This window comes from Sorex fumeus, unplaced genomic scaffold, assembly GCF_029834395.1.
Source record: "Sorex fumeus unplaced genomic scaffold, SorFum_2.1 ptg000020l, whole genome shotgun sequence".
Taxonomy (NCBI): Eukaryota; Metazoa; Chordata; class Mammalia; order Eulipotyphla; family Soricidae; genus Sorex; species Sorex fumeus.
Genome location: NW_026606077.1, coordinates 16411936 through 16428793, shown reverse-complemented (window position 1 = coordinate 16428793; position 16858 = coordinate 16411936). Strand labels below are relative to the sequence as shown.

General features: G+C 43.7%; 1 protein-coding gene across 1 annotated transcript in view; it reads right to left on the bottom strand.

Moving 5' to 3' along the window:
• GLI3 (GLI family zinc finger 3) overlaps positions 1 to 16858 on the bottom strand; it is a 318421-nt gene that overhangs the window by 103535 nt on the left and 198028 nt on the right. Inside the window, exons 5-6 of the mRNA XM_056113391.1 lie at positions 3722 to 3927; positions 954 to 1100 (exon numbers count right to left, since the gene is read on the bottom strand). Coding sequence (XP_055969366.1) covers positions 954 to 1100; positions 3722 to 3927 — 353 coding nt within the window. The remainder of the gene's footprint in view (positions 1 to 953; positions 1101 to 3721; positions 3928 to 16858) is intronic.

Genomic DNA, 16858 nt, shown 5'->3' with positions numbered 1-16858 from the left:
TTGTAAATTTTCTAAGTACAAGATTTTAGTGATATATGTTTAATAAAAATATGAAAAATCAGTAGGAAACAATAAAAAACTAAATAGTTCTTTACCTTTTTCTGGTTTTGGGGCCACACCCTTCAGAGTTTTGAGGCTACTCCTGGCTCAGTGCTCAGGAGTCACTCCTAGTGGCACTCATGAAACTACCAGGTGCTGGGGACCAATCCATAGCTACTGCCCTTTAATAACTCCCCAGATCAGTGAAGGTCTTTTATACTTTCTTAGTGGGGGATGAGGGGGTAGGGGTGGATTACCCATCTGTCAGTGCTCAGGGCTTACTCCTAGCTGAAGGATTCCTCAGAGCAGGGCTTAGGGGAACCATATGTGATGCTGGAGATTGAAACAGGGTGAGCCACATGCAAGGGCAACTGCCTCAGTCTCTGTACTACCTCTCTAGACCTACAGATTTTTTTACTTTTTTACTTATCCTTGTTTTGTTTGGGGCCACATGTGTGGGTGTGCAGGGCTCACGCCTGGCTCTGTGCACAGGTGTTACTTCTGGTCATGCTCGAGGGACCTTGAATTGGGGTCAGCTGCCTGCAAAGTAACATCTAATAGCCCCCCCTCCCCCCCACAAATTAATTCTTAAAAGTACAAAAGCTATGAAACCAAGGAATGACTGAGTAAACTAAATCCCTCTAATGAAATGCACTCCCTGATTTTGTTATCAAGCCAATCGGAGCAGAATATTTTCCCTTGTCTGTCAAATAACATAAGACTGCATCTTCCAGTTCACCAGTCACCATGAGAGTTAAACAGGGTGCCAGGGATGGCCAAGTCTGTAGATAATTTCTAGACAATCTCGGAACCACCATAAAGCTCCTGTTCTGGCTGGTGACCTGAGCAGCCCTCTAGCCCTTCTGACTTCCCACTCCCTGACCAGGGCCGGCCACTCCCCAGGCCGCACTTACTCTCTACGGCATGCAGGTACTCCATGTGGATGGCCCCAGCGCCCGCAGTGGCAGGCGAGGGGATGAGGTCTGCGTAGGGGCTGCGCTGGCCGGCCAGCAGGGCCATCTGATGGTAGTATTCAGCCGGGCTCACTCCAGCATGGGAGGCTGCAAGAGGACAGAGGGAAAAACTGACCAGTTGTCTGAAGGTCACCAAGAAGCCTGACTTGAAAACTACCAAAGTCCATTTGCCATGTCGGCACATCAGTGAGGCCCTTATGCTTCTTCCTACAAAAATGCTCTTAATTCCAATTTGCTTCTATGAGATTCCTTTCATTCAAAAAGCAAGCTAAAAGAAAAGAATAGCTTCAAGAAATACATTATAAAAATTTTGAGGGGAGAGAAATCACCAAGAATTCAAACAGATTAATATGTGTGTGTATGTGTGTGTCCATAGCTCATTTTCATATTTGCATCCCCAAATAAGAACAGTTCTTATATCAGATCTCTCCATGTCTTACAGAAGCAGACAACTGTGATATCTTTCTGGACATCCTTACAATACTTCCTCGCGCTCATGACAGCAAGGCCTGCTCTCACTGCTCCGAAGGCCGGAGCTTCTATGGGGGAATGGCAGCACAACTTAATAACACAACTGTGTGATAAGCTGTAATTTCACATTCCATAATTTAAAAGCTCTTTTCTCATTACTACACACACACACACACACACACACACACAAACACACCTATCAATCTAGATAATTAACAGGCAATTCTCAGCTTTCTAAGAGTAGTATAATAACTGGTTTTTACCTGCCAATTTACATGGAAAAAGTAGCATGATGCAGTAGCAATCTTAAAGGTGGTCTAATATTCACCAAATCCTGGATACTAATCCCTGCTCCCTCTCTTACTGAGACTTGAATTTGTTGGGAGCAATGAATCCAATGATGCATGTAAAGTGCTTAGCACATAATGTTCAATCAATGAAAGTTAGTTTTATAATTGTTAAATGCTGACATTCTCTCCATATGTCTGTGTGTGTTTTACATTTGTATCCATAAGCTCATATAGGAGACAGTGGGATGGGTGACTAGGTAGATACCAATACCTTAAACCAGGGAGAAACCTGAGTGAGCTGACCTAATGAGGCCAAGTATTAATTAAACCTGTAAGAAGCAGAGTAGAAGGCAGAACAACCAAGCATAATGTTTCAAACTCATATTCATCAAATCCTATGGAAAATAAACGATCAGATGCTTGAGCTGAGGTTCCACTTTCTGTGGCCCAACTAAGTTTCTGCAAGGCAGACACAAACCCAACCCACTGTCAGCCGACTCCTCTCTCTGCTCTCTTTGCAAGTCACTTCCGTGAACTCCCAAACACTCTACAGAGACAAATCTCCATTTTTCCTTTTATAAAATAAAACCCCAAATACTAGTCTTGTTGAAAAAATAAAATTCCTTTGGTACCTCACAATCATATTCGCTGCATTGTCTCAAAAGGCCAACATGGGTCTGTGCCTGTTAGCACAGCCCAGTGGATGTTTACGGGACACTGCGTGGTCCACTCCCCGCCCGGTCCCTCCTATGCACAGCCAAGTCCAAGCAGTGTGAGAAGTGAGCAAGTTTCCCTTACACCCTGGCACAAGTGCTACCAATTTGTGGTCTGCTGTTTCACTATTTGTAACAAGTACAGCTAATGTGATGTAAGGCATTAATTCAGAGTTCAGCAAATGTGGGCAAGTGAGTTTCTACATGTGTGTATGAAGTGGGTTATGGTCTTCCTGAATCAAAGAAACATTGTATAACTTGACAGTTGCAGAATACAGAGTCCCAGTTAAAATTAGGTTGTGAAATGAAGCTGGAACGAAGCTGGAAGTCCTAATGGGTCCAAACAGGAATTTGGCCCTTGAGAACTTAAAACAAGCATCAAGTATAACAAATTTTTTTTTTTTGCTTTTTGGGTCACACCCGGCAATGCACAGGGGTTACTCCTGGTTCTTCACTCAGGAATTACTCCTGGCGGTGCTCAGGGAACCATATGGGATGCTGGGGATTGAACCCAGGTCGGCCGCATGCAAAGCAAACGCCCTACCCGCTGTGCTATTGCTCCAGCCCATATAACAGAAATTAAAGTCAAACTTTGTTTCTTCTCTCACCACATTTGCCTCCTAGTACAACTGTCATAGTTAAGACCAGAGGGCACTCTTACCTGCCTGGGTCACCATACTCTGTTAAGTGGGAGTGTCTCACATGTCTGGTGCCCCGTACCCTCTAAGCCAGATCCCAGTCTGTGACCAACAGCATCAACATCTTTGAATGCTTCCCGGGACGCAGTTCTTCAGGTGCCATGAACAGGAGCACTGTATTATCACCCCAGATGACCTGTGCTGCTCCGTGGAGCATGAGAAGAGCTTCACTAATAGATACATCTGTTGAATGTATCCGTCAGATGCACAGAACAAAAAAGGGCTGATGAAAAGGTGAGGAAGTATGCTGGTCATGAATGCACACTGCATGGATGGCCATGGGGATCATCTGCATGTGCCCACGGAGACCCAGCACAGTGAGAACCCTTGGCATCAGGGAGATCTGGTTTGAACTTCAAGTTTCTTGGTTCCTCTGCACCTCGCTGTTCTCCCTGGGAAAATGGAGGTGACAGCACCGCCTCCAGAGAGACAGCCAAACGGAAGTTCTCACTCAGAGCACTCAACCTGGTGTGGAGCTCCTGGGAGACTTAGGTGCACAGTGAAGTACCTGGGAGAGAAGCTGGCCTGACACTTACCGTCAGTGGGGCTCAGGCCACGGGCTGCAGAGATCACGGAGAGGGATGGGCTGCCGTGCAGAGACCGGATGTAGTCCATGTAGGGATTGATGTAGGGGTGCGGCGGGCTGAAGGGGGACTCGGAGGCTGCAGCGGGGTTTCGGTGCGGAGAGATCCGAATGAAGGGAAGGTCTGTATATGTTGGGCTAGTGGATAAGGCAGAAGGCCTGGGTGAGAGAAAACATGGCACAGGAGGGACATGTGAGATTGGCAAGGATCTCTACAGGCAGAGGTGCACAGTGAGAAGAAATGAGGACCGAGGGGCCCAAGGGCTTCTGGTGAGAAAAAGGGCCATAGCACATATACAAACGAGGGGTCCTGATGGAAAAGAAGGCCATAGCACATACACATATGAGGGGTCCTGGTGGGAATGACAGCCATAGCATATACATACATGATGGGTCCTGTTGAGAAAGACGGTCATAGCACATACACACATGAGGTCCTGCTAGGAATGACGGCCTCAGCACATACACAAATGAGGGGTCCTGGTGGGAATAATGACCAGAGTAGAGACACATTCTTCTTGTGCTAAGAGTGCCAAGTCACATGACACCATGAAAAAAGATGCTCTTCTACCCTTATTCAGGTAAAGAAAATCTAAGACACTTCATAGCACTCTGAATACAGGCAAATGAAGGTAAGCTTTTGGCTTCCTCATAAAAAGAAATTCTGAATAGTCATCTCAGTTCACAGAAGCTTCTGTGATTATATTTTCCATCTGACTCAAAACACTCATGTCACATTGAAAACTTACCTCCAACCACCATAGCACTGAATTATGGAGGAAAAAAAAAAGAATGCAAATATGTCTGGCCACAGTCTGAGGGAAGTCTGCACATGTGAGGTCGGTTACTCACTGCCGTGTGCTGAGGGACCCCGGTGTGAGGAGCAGAAGCCCCACGGCTGTCTCAGAGTTCTCAGGCCCCTCTCTGCCCAGGCAGCCCAGAGCAGCCGCCCCATACTTCGTGTTTCAGTGGTGCCATCAATGGGAAAAAATGGAATCTGGCTCAAGCTGTGTGAGCCAACAATAGACAGACGCCACTGGTGGAGGAAAAAAAAACTACACAACACCCACAGCTGAGACTCTTACCCAGATACCCTGCTGGGGTGACCACTTCCAGAACAGCAGACCTGGTCACTCTCTGTTCGCTTCACACCTGCTCTAACAGAAAACATTCTTTGGGGCAGCATCGATGCAACAGGAGGTAAGGTGCTTGTCTTGGACGTGGCTGACCTGGGTTCGATTTCAGCACCCCATTTGGTCCTCAAGCACCTCCAGGAGTGATCACTGAGTCCAGAGTCAGGAGTAATCCCTGAACATCTCTGAATGTGACCTAAACCCCAAGAGAAGAAAAGAGAGAGAGAAGGAAGGAAGGAAGGAAGGAAGGAAGGAAGGAAGGAAGGAAGGAAGGGAAAAAAGGAAGCAAAAGAAAGAAAGAAAGAAAGAAAGAAAGAAAGAAAGAAAGAAAGAAAGAAGGCAAAAATGTTTTGTGTGGCTAATACTGACAGGCTAAATACATGTGCTTTCCATGTTTTCATTTAAGGAAGGAATGGCCACATAAGGAGTGTTTGGAACAGACAAAGATCTACAGAGAAAGGCAAATTCTTCGTATGCCACCGACTTTAGCAGTGAAATGAAAGGGATGGAAACCTATTTTCTCATCATGCCTCCCCAAGCTGAGGCAAGCATGGGTCCCATCACCCTGTCAGAATATAATCTCGGTAGCAGCCCAGCTACCAGGCACCCAGTGCAAGCACTGAAATAATGAAAGCCAAGATAAGATAATGAATTTTCTCTCAGTAGAAAAGAAGAAGCTAAAATATGGAGGCTTTTTTTTTTAATTTCACTTACTTTCTCTTCTTTCATTTTAAATGAAAACATGTGAGTTTTTTTTTTAATTTGTTATTTGAATGCCATGTCTGGTGAAGCAGAATAAAAAATTGGAGTTTTAAAATTTTATATATGGGAAGAGAGAAATGACCACCAGGAAATAGCTCTGTCTTTTCAAAACAGTTTGAAGCTTTTCATACCTGCCCAGAAATGAATAAATTTGTTTAAATAGAAATAAGTGTGACTATCCCATTTGAACTCTCTACTGCAACACCAGTCAGCTGAGACTGGTTTATTTCTCTCCTCCTGACTACCTTAACATGAGACTGTTTAGAGCAGAGAGGATGGTCAGTCTTACCTATTTCCTACCAGAAAGGAAATATCGGTCTCCAATAAGATCAAGGTGATTCTCACTAGAAAGTCGTCGCCTTATGATGCATGCCGAACTGCCTGGACTGCCAGCACTTTGCAGCAGACTCGCAGAGAGTTCAGTGATGCAATTAGACAATGCAGTGTGAGCCAGAACCTCGTCTGATCACCAGGAAAGATCAGTGGACATCGGGGATGTTTCTTCCTTCTCTTTTTACTGAAACCTGCTATGTTTCCAAATTCTGAGGCTGGCAAGAATAAGAATAATATCCCTAGGGTCCATTTGTTTGAAAGCCTGTGTTGGGGTGATGGTGCAGGTTCGGCATGAAGGACACAGAATGCTCACAGGCCGCATTCATGTGCTTTCCTCACAGAGCTTCAGGGCAGACACTGAAACCAGGAAAGTCCCCATGTCTGCTTGCTGGTGGCATTCACTCATGCATTCCCAGATGCCCTCACCATCACTGGCAGCAGTGCCTGGGTCTTCCTTACCTCTGCATGCCAGTGAAAAGCAGCACCTGGAGATGGGAATTGAGTCAGGAGAACCTTTGGTGACATTCCTTCCAGAGAGATGACAATGAGATTTGGAATCACCTATTTGCAATCAAGAAACCTGGAACTGGCATGTAGTCAAGAATGCAGCCAAGTAAGTTGAAAGGAAACTAACTGCCCTCGAGAATTGCAGGATCTGACAGGGTGGGGTTCCTCGGGGAGGGACACAGGTTATGTCAGACCACATGAGTAAGCCTCACCACCGAGCAGTGCTGAGATGGAAGCACTGCGTGATGACAGGAAAATCGCATCAGCATTGTGTGACACACAGACACTGACACAAGGCCTCTCCCTGCCCTTAATGGGCCACTTGAGGAAACACTGAATAAGGGTCCTGGCAAGTGAATATAAGTCAAGTTCTATATACAAAACTTAGTAACTCGTAAACGCCTTTCCTCTCTAACACCCAATATATGAATATATAATGTGTATATACTATGCACGATACATATGCCTCTTTATGATTCACAATGCTATTATAGTCCACTTCCAATATATATGCAGGTAAAATGCAGACATATATGTACATATATATACAAATGAATCCAGGTAAAGGCATGCATATGAGGAGAGCATAGATAGCACACTATGTGATTTTTGGAAACCAAAGTATTGAACAGTCTTTTCAAAGCAGATCTCATGATGCAAAAGGTCTGCTTTGCCTCCTTCCTGATGTGCCCCAGAGTCACCGCCCTGGATTTTCAGGATCCCATCTCAATAATAAGGAATCATAGGCAGTAGTTCAGAACTTAAACTCAGTATTCAAATGCAGAGCTTCAGAGGAACAAAATTTGAATTCAGTCTGTCATTGACCTTGTCACTTGGGCATAAATTTCCTTTCACAGCAAATGAAACAATAATATCTCCCTCCCAGATGTTTTTGGCCCATACTAGCCACTTGGTAAATGGTGGTGGTAGCTGATCCTCTTTGGCAGCAGTCAGAATACCATGTATGCATGTAACTCAGTGCACAAATGACAAGGTTTCTGATAACTAGCTTGCTGATGTCCTTGTCCCAAATTCTTCCTAGCTAGGTCATTCATTGGTTACTTTGTTGTTGACTATAAAGAAAATCTGAAAAGGCAGGTTAAGTCCTGAAATTTACTAGCCAAATGTGTGATAATTATGTGGAGAAAAGTCATTCAAAATCATGACCAAAGAGGTGAATTCTACTTAAGGAAAAGGTGGAGAGAGGCATGATAGGTAAACGCAACATCTCTCCTAGGAATGATAACATTTCCTAAGTTATCGGAAACTTAACCTTGTAAATATCTGCAAACCTTTCTAAAAATCTTCATTTTCAGATAAAAAGCAACATCAGAAAAAGGCGACAGGTTTCTGTTGGACTCCATGCCACCTCTGTCCTGAGTGGCAGTACAGGGTTCACATGAGAGGCATGCATAAAGAGAAAACATGAGCAGGCAAACGTACCGCCTGGGAAGAAAACACAAACATTAGAATTGCTTAAGAAATAGAGACTTTATGCTCTTATGTTGTAGTCAATAGTGTATAGAAATGAAGCTGGGCCGGAGATAGAGCACAGCTAGTGAGGCATTTGCCTTGCACTCAACAGAAATGGGTTCGATTCCCATCACCCTCATAGGGTTTTCCCAAGGCCCACCAGGAGTCATCTCTGAGTACAGAGCCAGGAGTAAGCCTTGAGCACAGGCAGATATAGCCCCAAAACAAAAGGAAGAAGGAAGGAAGGAAGGAAGGAAGGAAGGAAGGAAGGAAGGAAGGAAGGAAGGAAGGGTGAGCAAGCTCGAGAGCCAGCAGTAGCCCAGCAGTGCATGCCTAGATAATCCCTGAGCACCTCCAGGGGCGGCCCTGCAGTCTCACATATATCCTGGATGGTCCGGCACCCCAGCACCACAGGCTGGAGCAGTGCCTCACCCCTGCTCTTGCATGGACCCCCTGCGGACTGACTGAGGATCACTGTTGGGCTCCAGGACCTCCTGGGCACTTCCTGGGGGGGTCCTTTCACGAAAAAAAAGCCTACAATCCTCCAAACAAAATTGCAAAAATGCTGTTTGAGAAGCAGACAGACCCAGCCGAGGAGGGGGGTGTGGTGCACTGGCTGGCAGGGTCCCCTCTGCTGCTGAGGCCACCCAAAGCTAAGGAAAGGCTCTCGATTTTTTTCCATACTTCCCAATGGTCAAATAAAAGTTTTAGCTAAAAAAAAGATCTCAATATACTCTGATGTTCTTCCAAAAGTGTGTGTATTTGCAGGGACAATTCGACTTCAAATTGACTTTTTAAAAACAAAATCATAAAACACATTGCAACAGAAAGAGCAGGTATTCTCATTAGAGCACTCTAAACAGTAAATATAAAGTTAAACAAAAGCACATTGCAGAGAGTAACTGTTCTTCGTTAAATGAAATACCATGGTATAATCTAATATGTTACTGAGAGTAACTGGTCTTCTTGGCTAAATGAAATACCACTGTATAATCTAATATGTCAGTGCCTTTTCATCTATCTTACTGGGTTACAAAATGCCAAGATTTAAATCACAGTATTTAATCACTCACATTACCCATTATGAGAGCATTAAACGAGGTTTATATGCTGGATTACTACTATTTGATTTCTTGTCCTCGGAACACTAAAATACATGCATACACCTTGTTTTTTTTTACTGGGTCCTCCAACTAGCAGAAAACTAAAATACTAAACTGGAAAACTGAAATTCTTTTTCTCAATATTGCAGTTTTATTTTGTTTAATTTCTGTCTTTATATAACAAGGAGATACTCTCCACATTCAAGCAATGGCCTAACAGTCAGCAAAAGAAGTTAGACTTACAATGTATTTGTAGTAATGATTTTTTCTTTTTTAAGGAGCAAAGAACAGTCTACAATGCTCATGGCTAATGTAATAGAAACTGTGGAAGCTCCCATGCTACACTGTCCCTGCCTTTGATTCAGAGGGCTTGGAGGTAACCTGGACCCCGTTTCGGCACTGGATGCACAGCCTGCTCTGACGACGGCCTGCCCACTGCCCTTCACCTCTGCCCCTCTGCAGGACTAGGCATCATCTGATTTCCACAAGCCTGCGCATCAGAAGCACTGGGAGAGCGGGCAGCAGAGGGCACAGAGAAGGAAGCATTTCTTCTCCACACTCCGTACATTCACCCTCCTTTGGACTGAGCTGGGAAAGTGACTCACTCGACTTTCACTGGTCCTGGAGGTTTTACTCTCACTTTACGGCATACATTTTATCCATCCCTTTGTAAATACGAGCCCCTTCAGGTCAGGACCCTAGCTGAGAAGGAGCATTTCACATACCATCATCTTCACAGACAAAGAATCTTTCTAGGGATGTAGTTGGAGAGGAAGAGCCACCACCCTGCCTGTGGTCACAGCTCCCTGAGAGCCACCTGTGGGGCCCAGCACTGCTGGAAACAACGCCACCAATGTTGCTTAACAATCCAGGGGCCAGAGAGATACAGGGATGGGTCAGACACTGTTCTTGCTGCAGCCAACCTGCGCTCAAGCCTGACACCACACATGCCCCCTGGTTTCCACCAGGAGTGGTCCCTCCCTGAACAAAGAACCAGAAGTAACCCTGAGCAAGGCCAAGTGTGCCTCCACCACCACAACCAAAACAAAACAAAAAAGAATTCTGATGAACTTGCAACTGACACAAGCTGTTTTTTTTTTTTTTTACCAATTTACCATACTAGATTTCCATTTTTAAGCTACCATATACAACCATACAGATGAATATTTCAATGTCTTAATTTGGTATACATTTTTTGAAAATTTCTTTATTAAGAATCTATTATGATGTCTCTCAGAAGAGAGCATAAAATGACTTGCCAAAGTCATGCCAACGGACCCCGTGCCAGGCTGTTTCATTCGGGGTACCCTGGAGTAAGGCAGGTGAGGCCCTTCCCTGCCCCAACGGACCCAGTCCTGGCAGCCGAAAAACCTCCAGAACTCAACCTCTGCCATGCTCACGGCCGCTCTTCACAAGAGCCAAGCCTCACCCAGAGTAAACCTGTTCCTGGACATCTCATACCTCAAACCACTCATATTGTTAGCACACTGCATTTGATAGGGTTTAAAGTAGAAGGCAACCAATCTTATAGGGAAATATATTTTTACAGATATATATATATATATATATATATATATATACAAAGCTCAACCTTTAACAACATATTAGTAATCTCTTATAGAAGGACTTAATGACCCCTGGGTGAAATACAACAATCTTCACACACTCTCCCCTAAGGAAAGTTTTTTGGAGAATTTTCAGTGTTTTATTCACAACAATACAAAATAAATTATTTCAATTCTGCTTTGGGTTCGGGATAGAAACATCCAAAATATGGTGGTGGGAAGGTATAATGGTGATGGGATTGGTGTACAAATATTAAACATAATCAAATATTGTGAACTACTTTATAAAAATAAAATCTATATATATTATGATTTCAGCAGTTGGGGGGATTTTCAAGAAATATATTGTAATTAGCTCCCTGTATTCAGAAACTTCACAGTCAAAAAGGGTGAAAGGCATAAACAAGTAAAGAGTGTACTAGAGCAGTGCCCTTCCAGCCTGACATCTGCTCTATAAACTGGTCCACAAACTGGCAGTTATACCAACACAGAAGACCAGTGAGCTTTCTACAACTGTGGACAAGTACCATCCATGTGTTCCAGTGGCTGAAGCCAACTGATTTAACGAGTGACAACCACAGCAAACAACACCAATGTCTCCCAGGGCGCACCTTGCTTCTGGAGGATAAAGCATGCCTCTATATGCAGACTAGACCAGGGTAGGGACAGTCACAAAAGAAGGTGCTCTTAGGGGTATGGTGCCTCCAGCAGGTCAACCTGTACCTGCAGGACAAGTGCATCAGCAGCTGATCGTGCCTTCAGGCTTCCTGATACCCCCAAATTGCTGCTGTGCCTCTAGCCAGTCCCCAACGATGTGGGGCCAAGTTTCCAGAAAAATTAGTAAAGTGAAGTAAAGTAAAGGCCCTCCCGTTGATCATCGATTTGCTCGAGCGGGCCCAGTAACGTCTCCATTGGAGACTTTGTTGTTACTGTGTCTGGCATATCAAATACTCTCGGTAGCTTGCCGGGCTCTCCGAGAGGGGCGGAGGAATCGAACTCGGGTCGGCCATGTTGGCTGCATGCAAGGCAGACGCCCTACCCACTGTGCTATCGCTCCAGCCCATGACCCAGAAAAATTAAACGGCCAAAAGTTAGGTATGTGGGAGTCACGCCCACAAACCACTTCTGGCTCAGCTATACAAGCTTATTTGTCAGCCTAACCTCAGAGACCCATAGGTAAATCTCAAAAGATATCAAATTCAGGCCATTTAAATGCATTAGCGATCATGATTCAGAGACTCACACATGAATCTCAGAAGAGAGCAGCATGTCACAGAGATGTCTCCCCACCCTGCACAAGATTGATTTCACTGGGGCACCTAGGAGGGAGTCAAATGTGTCCCTCCATCTGCCCCAAATGAACCCTGGCAGCCACAAACCTCCTGAACACAATTGCCACCACACTCACGGCAGACCTTCACATGCTTGTCCTAAGACCCCCATACATAAAAATGAACCACTAAAAAAAAAATGGTATGTGGGACCAGTAACTGAAAACTCCAGGCTTCATAGAGTTGGGTTGAGCGACCTCCCTCCTCTCCCCGCCCTTCTGGCTCCCTGACAGTCACAACCATCAATTGCCTCTGGGAGCCCTTAAGCTCATCAAAGGCCATGATATAGAAACTTGCAAATGAATCTCGGAAGAGAGCAGTACGCCACAGAGATACCTCCAGACCCCAAGTATTATCTAAAAATTTTAGAACTCCAGGAGTGTATGGTCACTTTCAAGGCTGCGTGACACCTCATACTATTCATGGCAAGCAGTACAAAATAAATTATTTAGCATCTGCCTAAGGGGTAGGCTGAGTGGTGGTGGAAAAATTCAAAGTAGTGGTGGTGGGAAGGAGCAATGGTGGTGAGATTGGTTTTGAAATGTTGAATGTAAACAATTATTGTGAACAAATTTATGAACAATTCTTAAAAATTAAAAAAATAAAGTAATGCAGAGTTCATGCCTGCTTCAATCAGCTTATTCAGTAGCTGAATAAGTAACAATAAGGTAAGGTAAGGTAAGGCCCTCCCGTTGATCGTCGATTTGCTCGAGCGGGCCCAGTAACGTCTCCATTGGAGACTTTGTTGTTACTGTGTCTGGCATATCGAATACTCTCGGTAGCTTGCCGGGCTCTCCGAGAGGGGCGGAGGAATCGAACTCGGGTCGGCCATGTTGGCCGCGTGTAAGGCGAACGCCCTACCCGCTGTGCTATCGGAGTACTCCTACAAAAAGAAAAAAGCACTCTTAGAGTAGTGTTTAATGTACACATGAAAGTATATATATTTTTTAAAGAGAGGTTATAGTGTTATAATTAATTTCTTTAGTATAAACAAGTTATTTGTTACAATGTTATCTTTTTTAGCAATTTTTGAGAATGACCCTTACTTTACATTTATGTCTAAGTATGAAAGAAGATAGCATTCAGCAATGAAAAAGTAGAGATTATTTAATAAAAAGGGAAGGTTTTGCTTTTTATAACCTTTATGCAACCATTTTTATAATCTCTTTTTACCTCTCCCATATTTAAGCTATCCACACGTACCAAAGTCAATATTTTATCATATTTACTCCCAGCTCGAGCGGGAGCGATAGCACAGCAGGTAGGGCATCTGCCTTGCACGCAGCCAACATGGCTGACCCAAGTTCGATTCCTCCGCCCCTCTCGGAGAGCCCGGCAAGCTACCAAGAGTATTCGATATGCCAAACACAGTAACAACAAAGTCTCCAATGGAGACGTTACTGGGCCTGCTCGAGCAAATCGATGATCAACGGGAGGGCCTTTACTTACTTTACTCCCAGCATCTTTTTCAGGAATTTTGTACTTTTTAATACACAAAATAAATATATAGAACACACTATTTTTTCCCTTTTGTGCTAAGTTTCTTCAATTACTTATAACAAACTGTACAGAAACATCATATCTAATTGCACTACAAATTAAAGCCATAATGGGTTAAACATGCACTAGAAATGCTAAGATGATAGTACCAAACAGTGCATATGCACACACAAAGCACTAGAATTTTCACAGCAGCAGCATTTATGCATATTATTTTGTTTTGCTTCATGGGCTATACTTGGAAGTGCTCTCTGGGCTTATTCCTAGTGGTGCTGAGGATTTGGTCCTGGGTATGCTCGGGAGACTGTAGAGACTCCCAGGGTTTGAGTCTGGGCTGTCGTGTGTGTGCGCAAGGCAAGTGCCTTACCCACTCTGCTGTTTCTCTGATCTCTCTTCATACACACTGAAATTGGAAACAATCAAATGTGGAATATCAAAAGTGGTGTGGGCTCTCACACCTCAGAGACTGGCCCACATCCAAAAGAACAAAAGCAACCGGTGCTGGCGCGGATGTGGCAAGAAAGAGACTCTCCTTCACTGCTGGTTTCCCACTGGTTTTTGTTTGCCAACTGGTTCAGCCCTTCTGGAAAACAGTATGCACGATTCTCAAAAAATTAGAAATTGAGCTCCCATTTGACCCAGCAATACCACTCCTGGGAATATATCCCAAAGAGGCAAAAATGTATAGTCGAAGTGACATCTGCATTTGTTTGTTCATTGCAGCACTCTTTACAATAGCCAGAATCTGGAAAAAACCTGAGTGCCCAAGAACAGATGACTGGTTACAAAAACTTTGGTACATCTGCACAACGGAGTACTATGTAGCTGTTAGAAAAGATGAAGTCATGAAATTTACATACAAGTGGCACTACATGGAAAGTATCATGCTAAGCGAAATGAGTCAGAAAGAGAGGGATAGACATAAAAAGATTGCATTCATCTGGGGGATATAAAATAACAAAATAGGAGATTAATATCTACGAATAGCGGAGATCAGTACCAGGAGAACTCCATGGTTTAGTGGCCAGCCAGGCATTCTAGGGGAAAGGGCAGCTCAGATAGAGAAGGGAGCACCAAATAAAGGGTGTTTGGAGGATCCTCCCAGGATGGGAGATGCATGTTGAAAGTAGACTATAGACCAAACATGATTGCCACTCAATGCCTCTTTTGTAGACCACAACACCCAAAAGGAGAGGGAGAACAAAAGGGAATGCCCTGCCACAGAGGCAGGGTGGGATGGGGTGGATGGGGGTGGGAGGGATACTGGGATCCATGGTGATGGAAAATGGGCACTGGTGGAGGGATGGGTATTTGATCATTGTATAATCGAAACCCAAGCACAAAAATTTGTAAGTATACAACTGTACCTCATGGTGTCTCACTAATAAAAATTTTTTTAAAAAGTGGTGTGGGCAAGTAATTCATACTATAAAATAGTAAACTGCTATGAAAATGAACAAAGTATTAAGTGAAGAGACTTACAAATTCACACAGTTCGGTGGAAGATGTCGGGCACAAAAGAATGCACAGTGCTGCATGCTCCCAGTGATAAAAAGTCAAGTAACAGACAAATTTGAACGGGCATCAGGACAGTGAGATAATTGTACATTCGCACCTGTGGGTCGTGTAGGGTGGTTTCTGGGAGCTAGAAATGACCCTGCTTTGAGCAGTGGATTAGTTAGAGACCTCACTCCGTGAACTGTATGAAGCTCATTACGCTTTCTACATCTCTTTGTATATTTATCTCTGTGCTAGTGGTGGTGGTCCTCCCATTATTCATCGATTTGCTTGAGCGGACTGCTCGCAAGGCAAACGCCCTACCACTGTGCTATCGCTCCAGCCTATCTCTGTGCTATTGGCATTTTTTAGAAACAAAGGATACATACAATTTACATATGCTAAACATATCCATGTTTTCACCTGTGGTTCCAACTTTTGTTGTTGTTGTTTTGGGGTTACACCTTTAGGTGCTCAGGGATTTTTCAGCTCTGACCTCAGGGATCATTCCTAGGGGTTCCTAGGAGACCCTCTGTGGTGCCAGGACTGAACCTGGGCCAGCGACAAAGTAAGTATCCAACCTTCTATACTATCTTTGCAGCCTCCTGCCATTTCTATTAAACTCAGAAAACCAGATAAACATTTGTACTTTTCAAAATTTATAAAGTACTACATAAAAATAACAAAAATAATACAAAATTTAACCACTGTTAAAGAGTATAGTCTATACATTAGTATACTTCAATTTAAATTATGGAGAACAGCTTCTGTATATTAATCTGATACAGAGAGAATGTTTCTACTAAGCCTATCAGTGGCATAGGCGAAGTAAACATGTGCTGGGGTGTCCTTGCACAGCAATGTTTGACAAATATTACACAGGCAATGCCACTGTTTTGACTGATTTTCTTCCTTCCACAGGCTTCAGGAAGTTCATTTGCCAAAATATATCTCTATTGTGCTGTCTCTTATCCTATACTAACAGATTAAGATTCCAAGGTCAGTATTATAGTTGAAGAAATTTTAGAGGAAATTCAAGTAACTACAACGTGCAATGCACTATCAGAGACTTCTTAACAAAGATACTATTGGTTCAGAGAAGCATCTGGGAACTAATGTTTTTGGTTCACGCACAGGTTTGCTTTCTGCCCTGACCCACCTTTGTGCAGAGGTCCAGCACTGTGGGAAGAGGGGGAAGAGAGAACATGAGTGAAGAAAAGAGTAATCCTGACCAGGTTCTAATTACCTGCCATCAGTTTTGAATATGTCCCTATACACACAGAACATATTTTAAATTTTTTGGAGCGATAGCACAGCGGTAGGGCGTTTGCCTTGCATGCAGCCAACATGTCTGACCCGAGTTCGATTCCTCCACCCCTCTCGGAGAGCCCGGCAAGCTACTGAGAGTATCTCGCCCGCACGGCAGAGCCTGGCAAGCAACCCGTGATGTATTCGATATGCCAAGCACAGTAACAACAAAGTCTCCAATGGAGACGTTACTGGGCCCGCTCGAGCAAATCGATGAACAATGGGAGGACAGTGGCAGTTATTCAAATGAGCCCAAATATTCCATAAAAAGTACCTTTCTTTTCTCAGTGTGTAATAGGTAAATCTTATTTTCTTACTACTATCGTAATGAAGTTGTGAAAAAATAGAATTAAAAATCCAAAGTAATTTTAGAAGAAATAATTTTGGAAGAAATAACAATTAGTATCAAGTGTTAGTATACATCTAACACTTGCTATACTGCTATGCTGCTATTTCATATGAACAATATAAATATAAGTACTAAGTTTTAGAAGAGTGCTATTGTATTGTTTTCTACAGGGTAGACGGAAATGCCACCTTGATGAGCAAAGAGTGAAGAAGAGAAGTTCAGTTGTGAT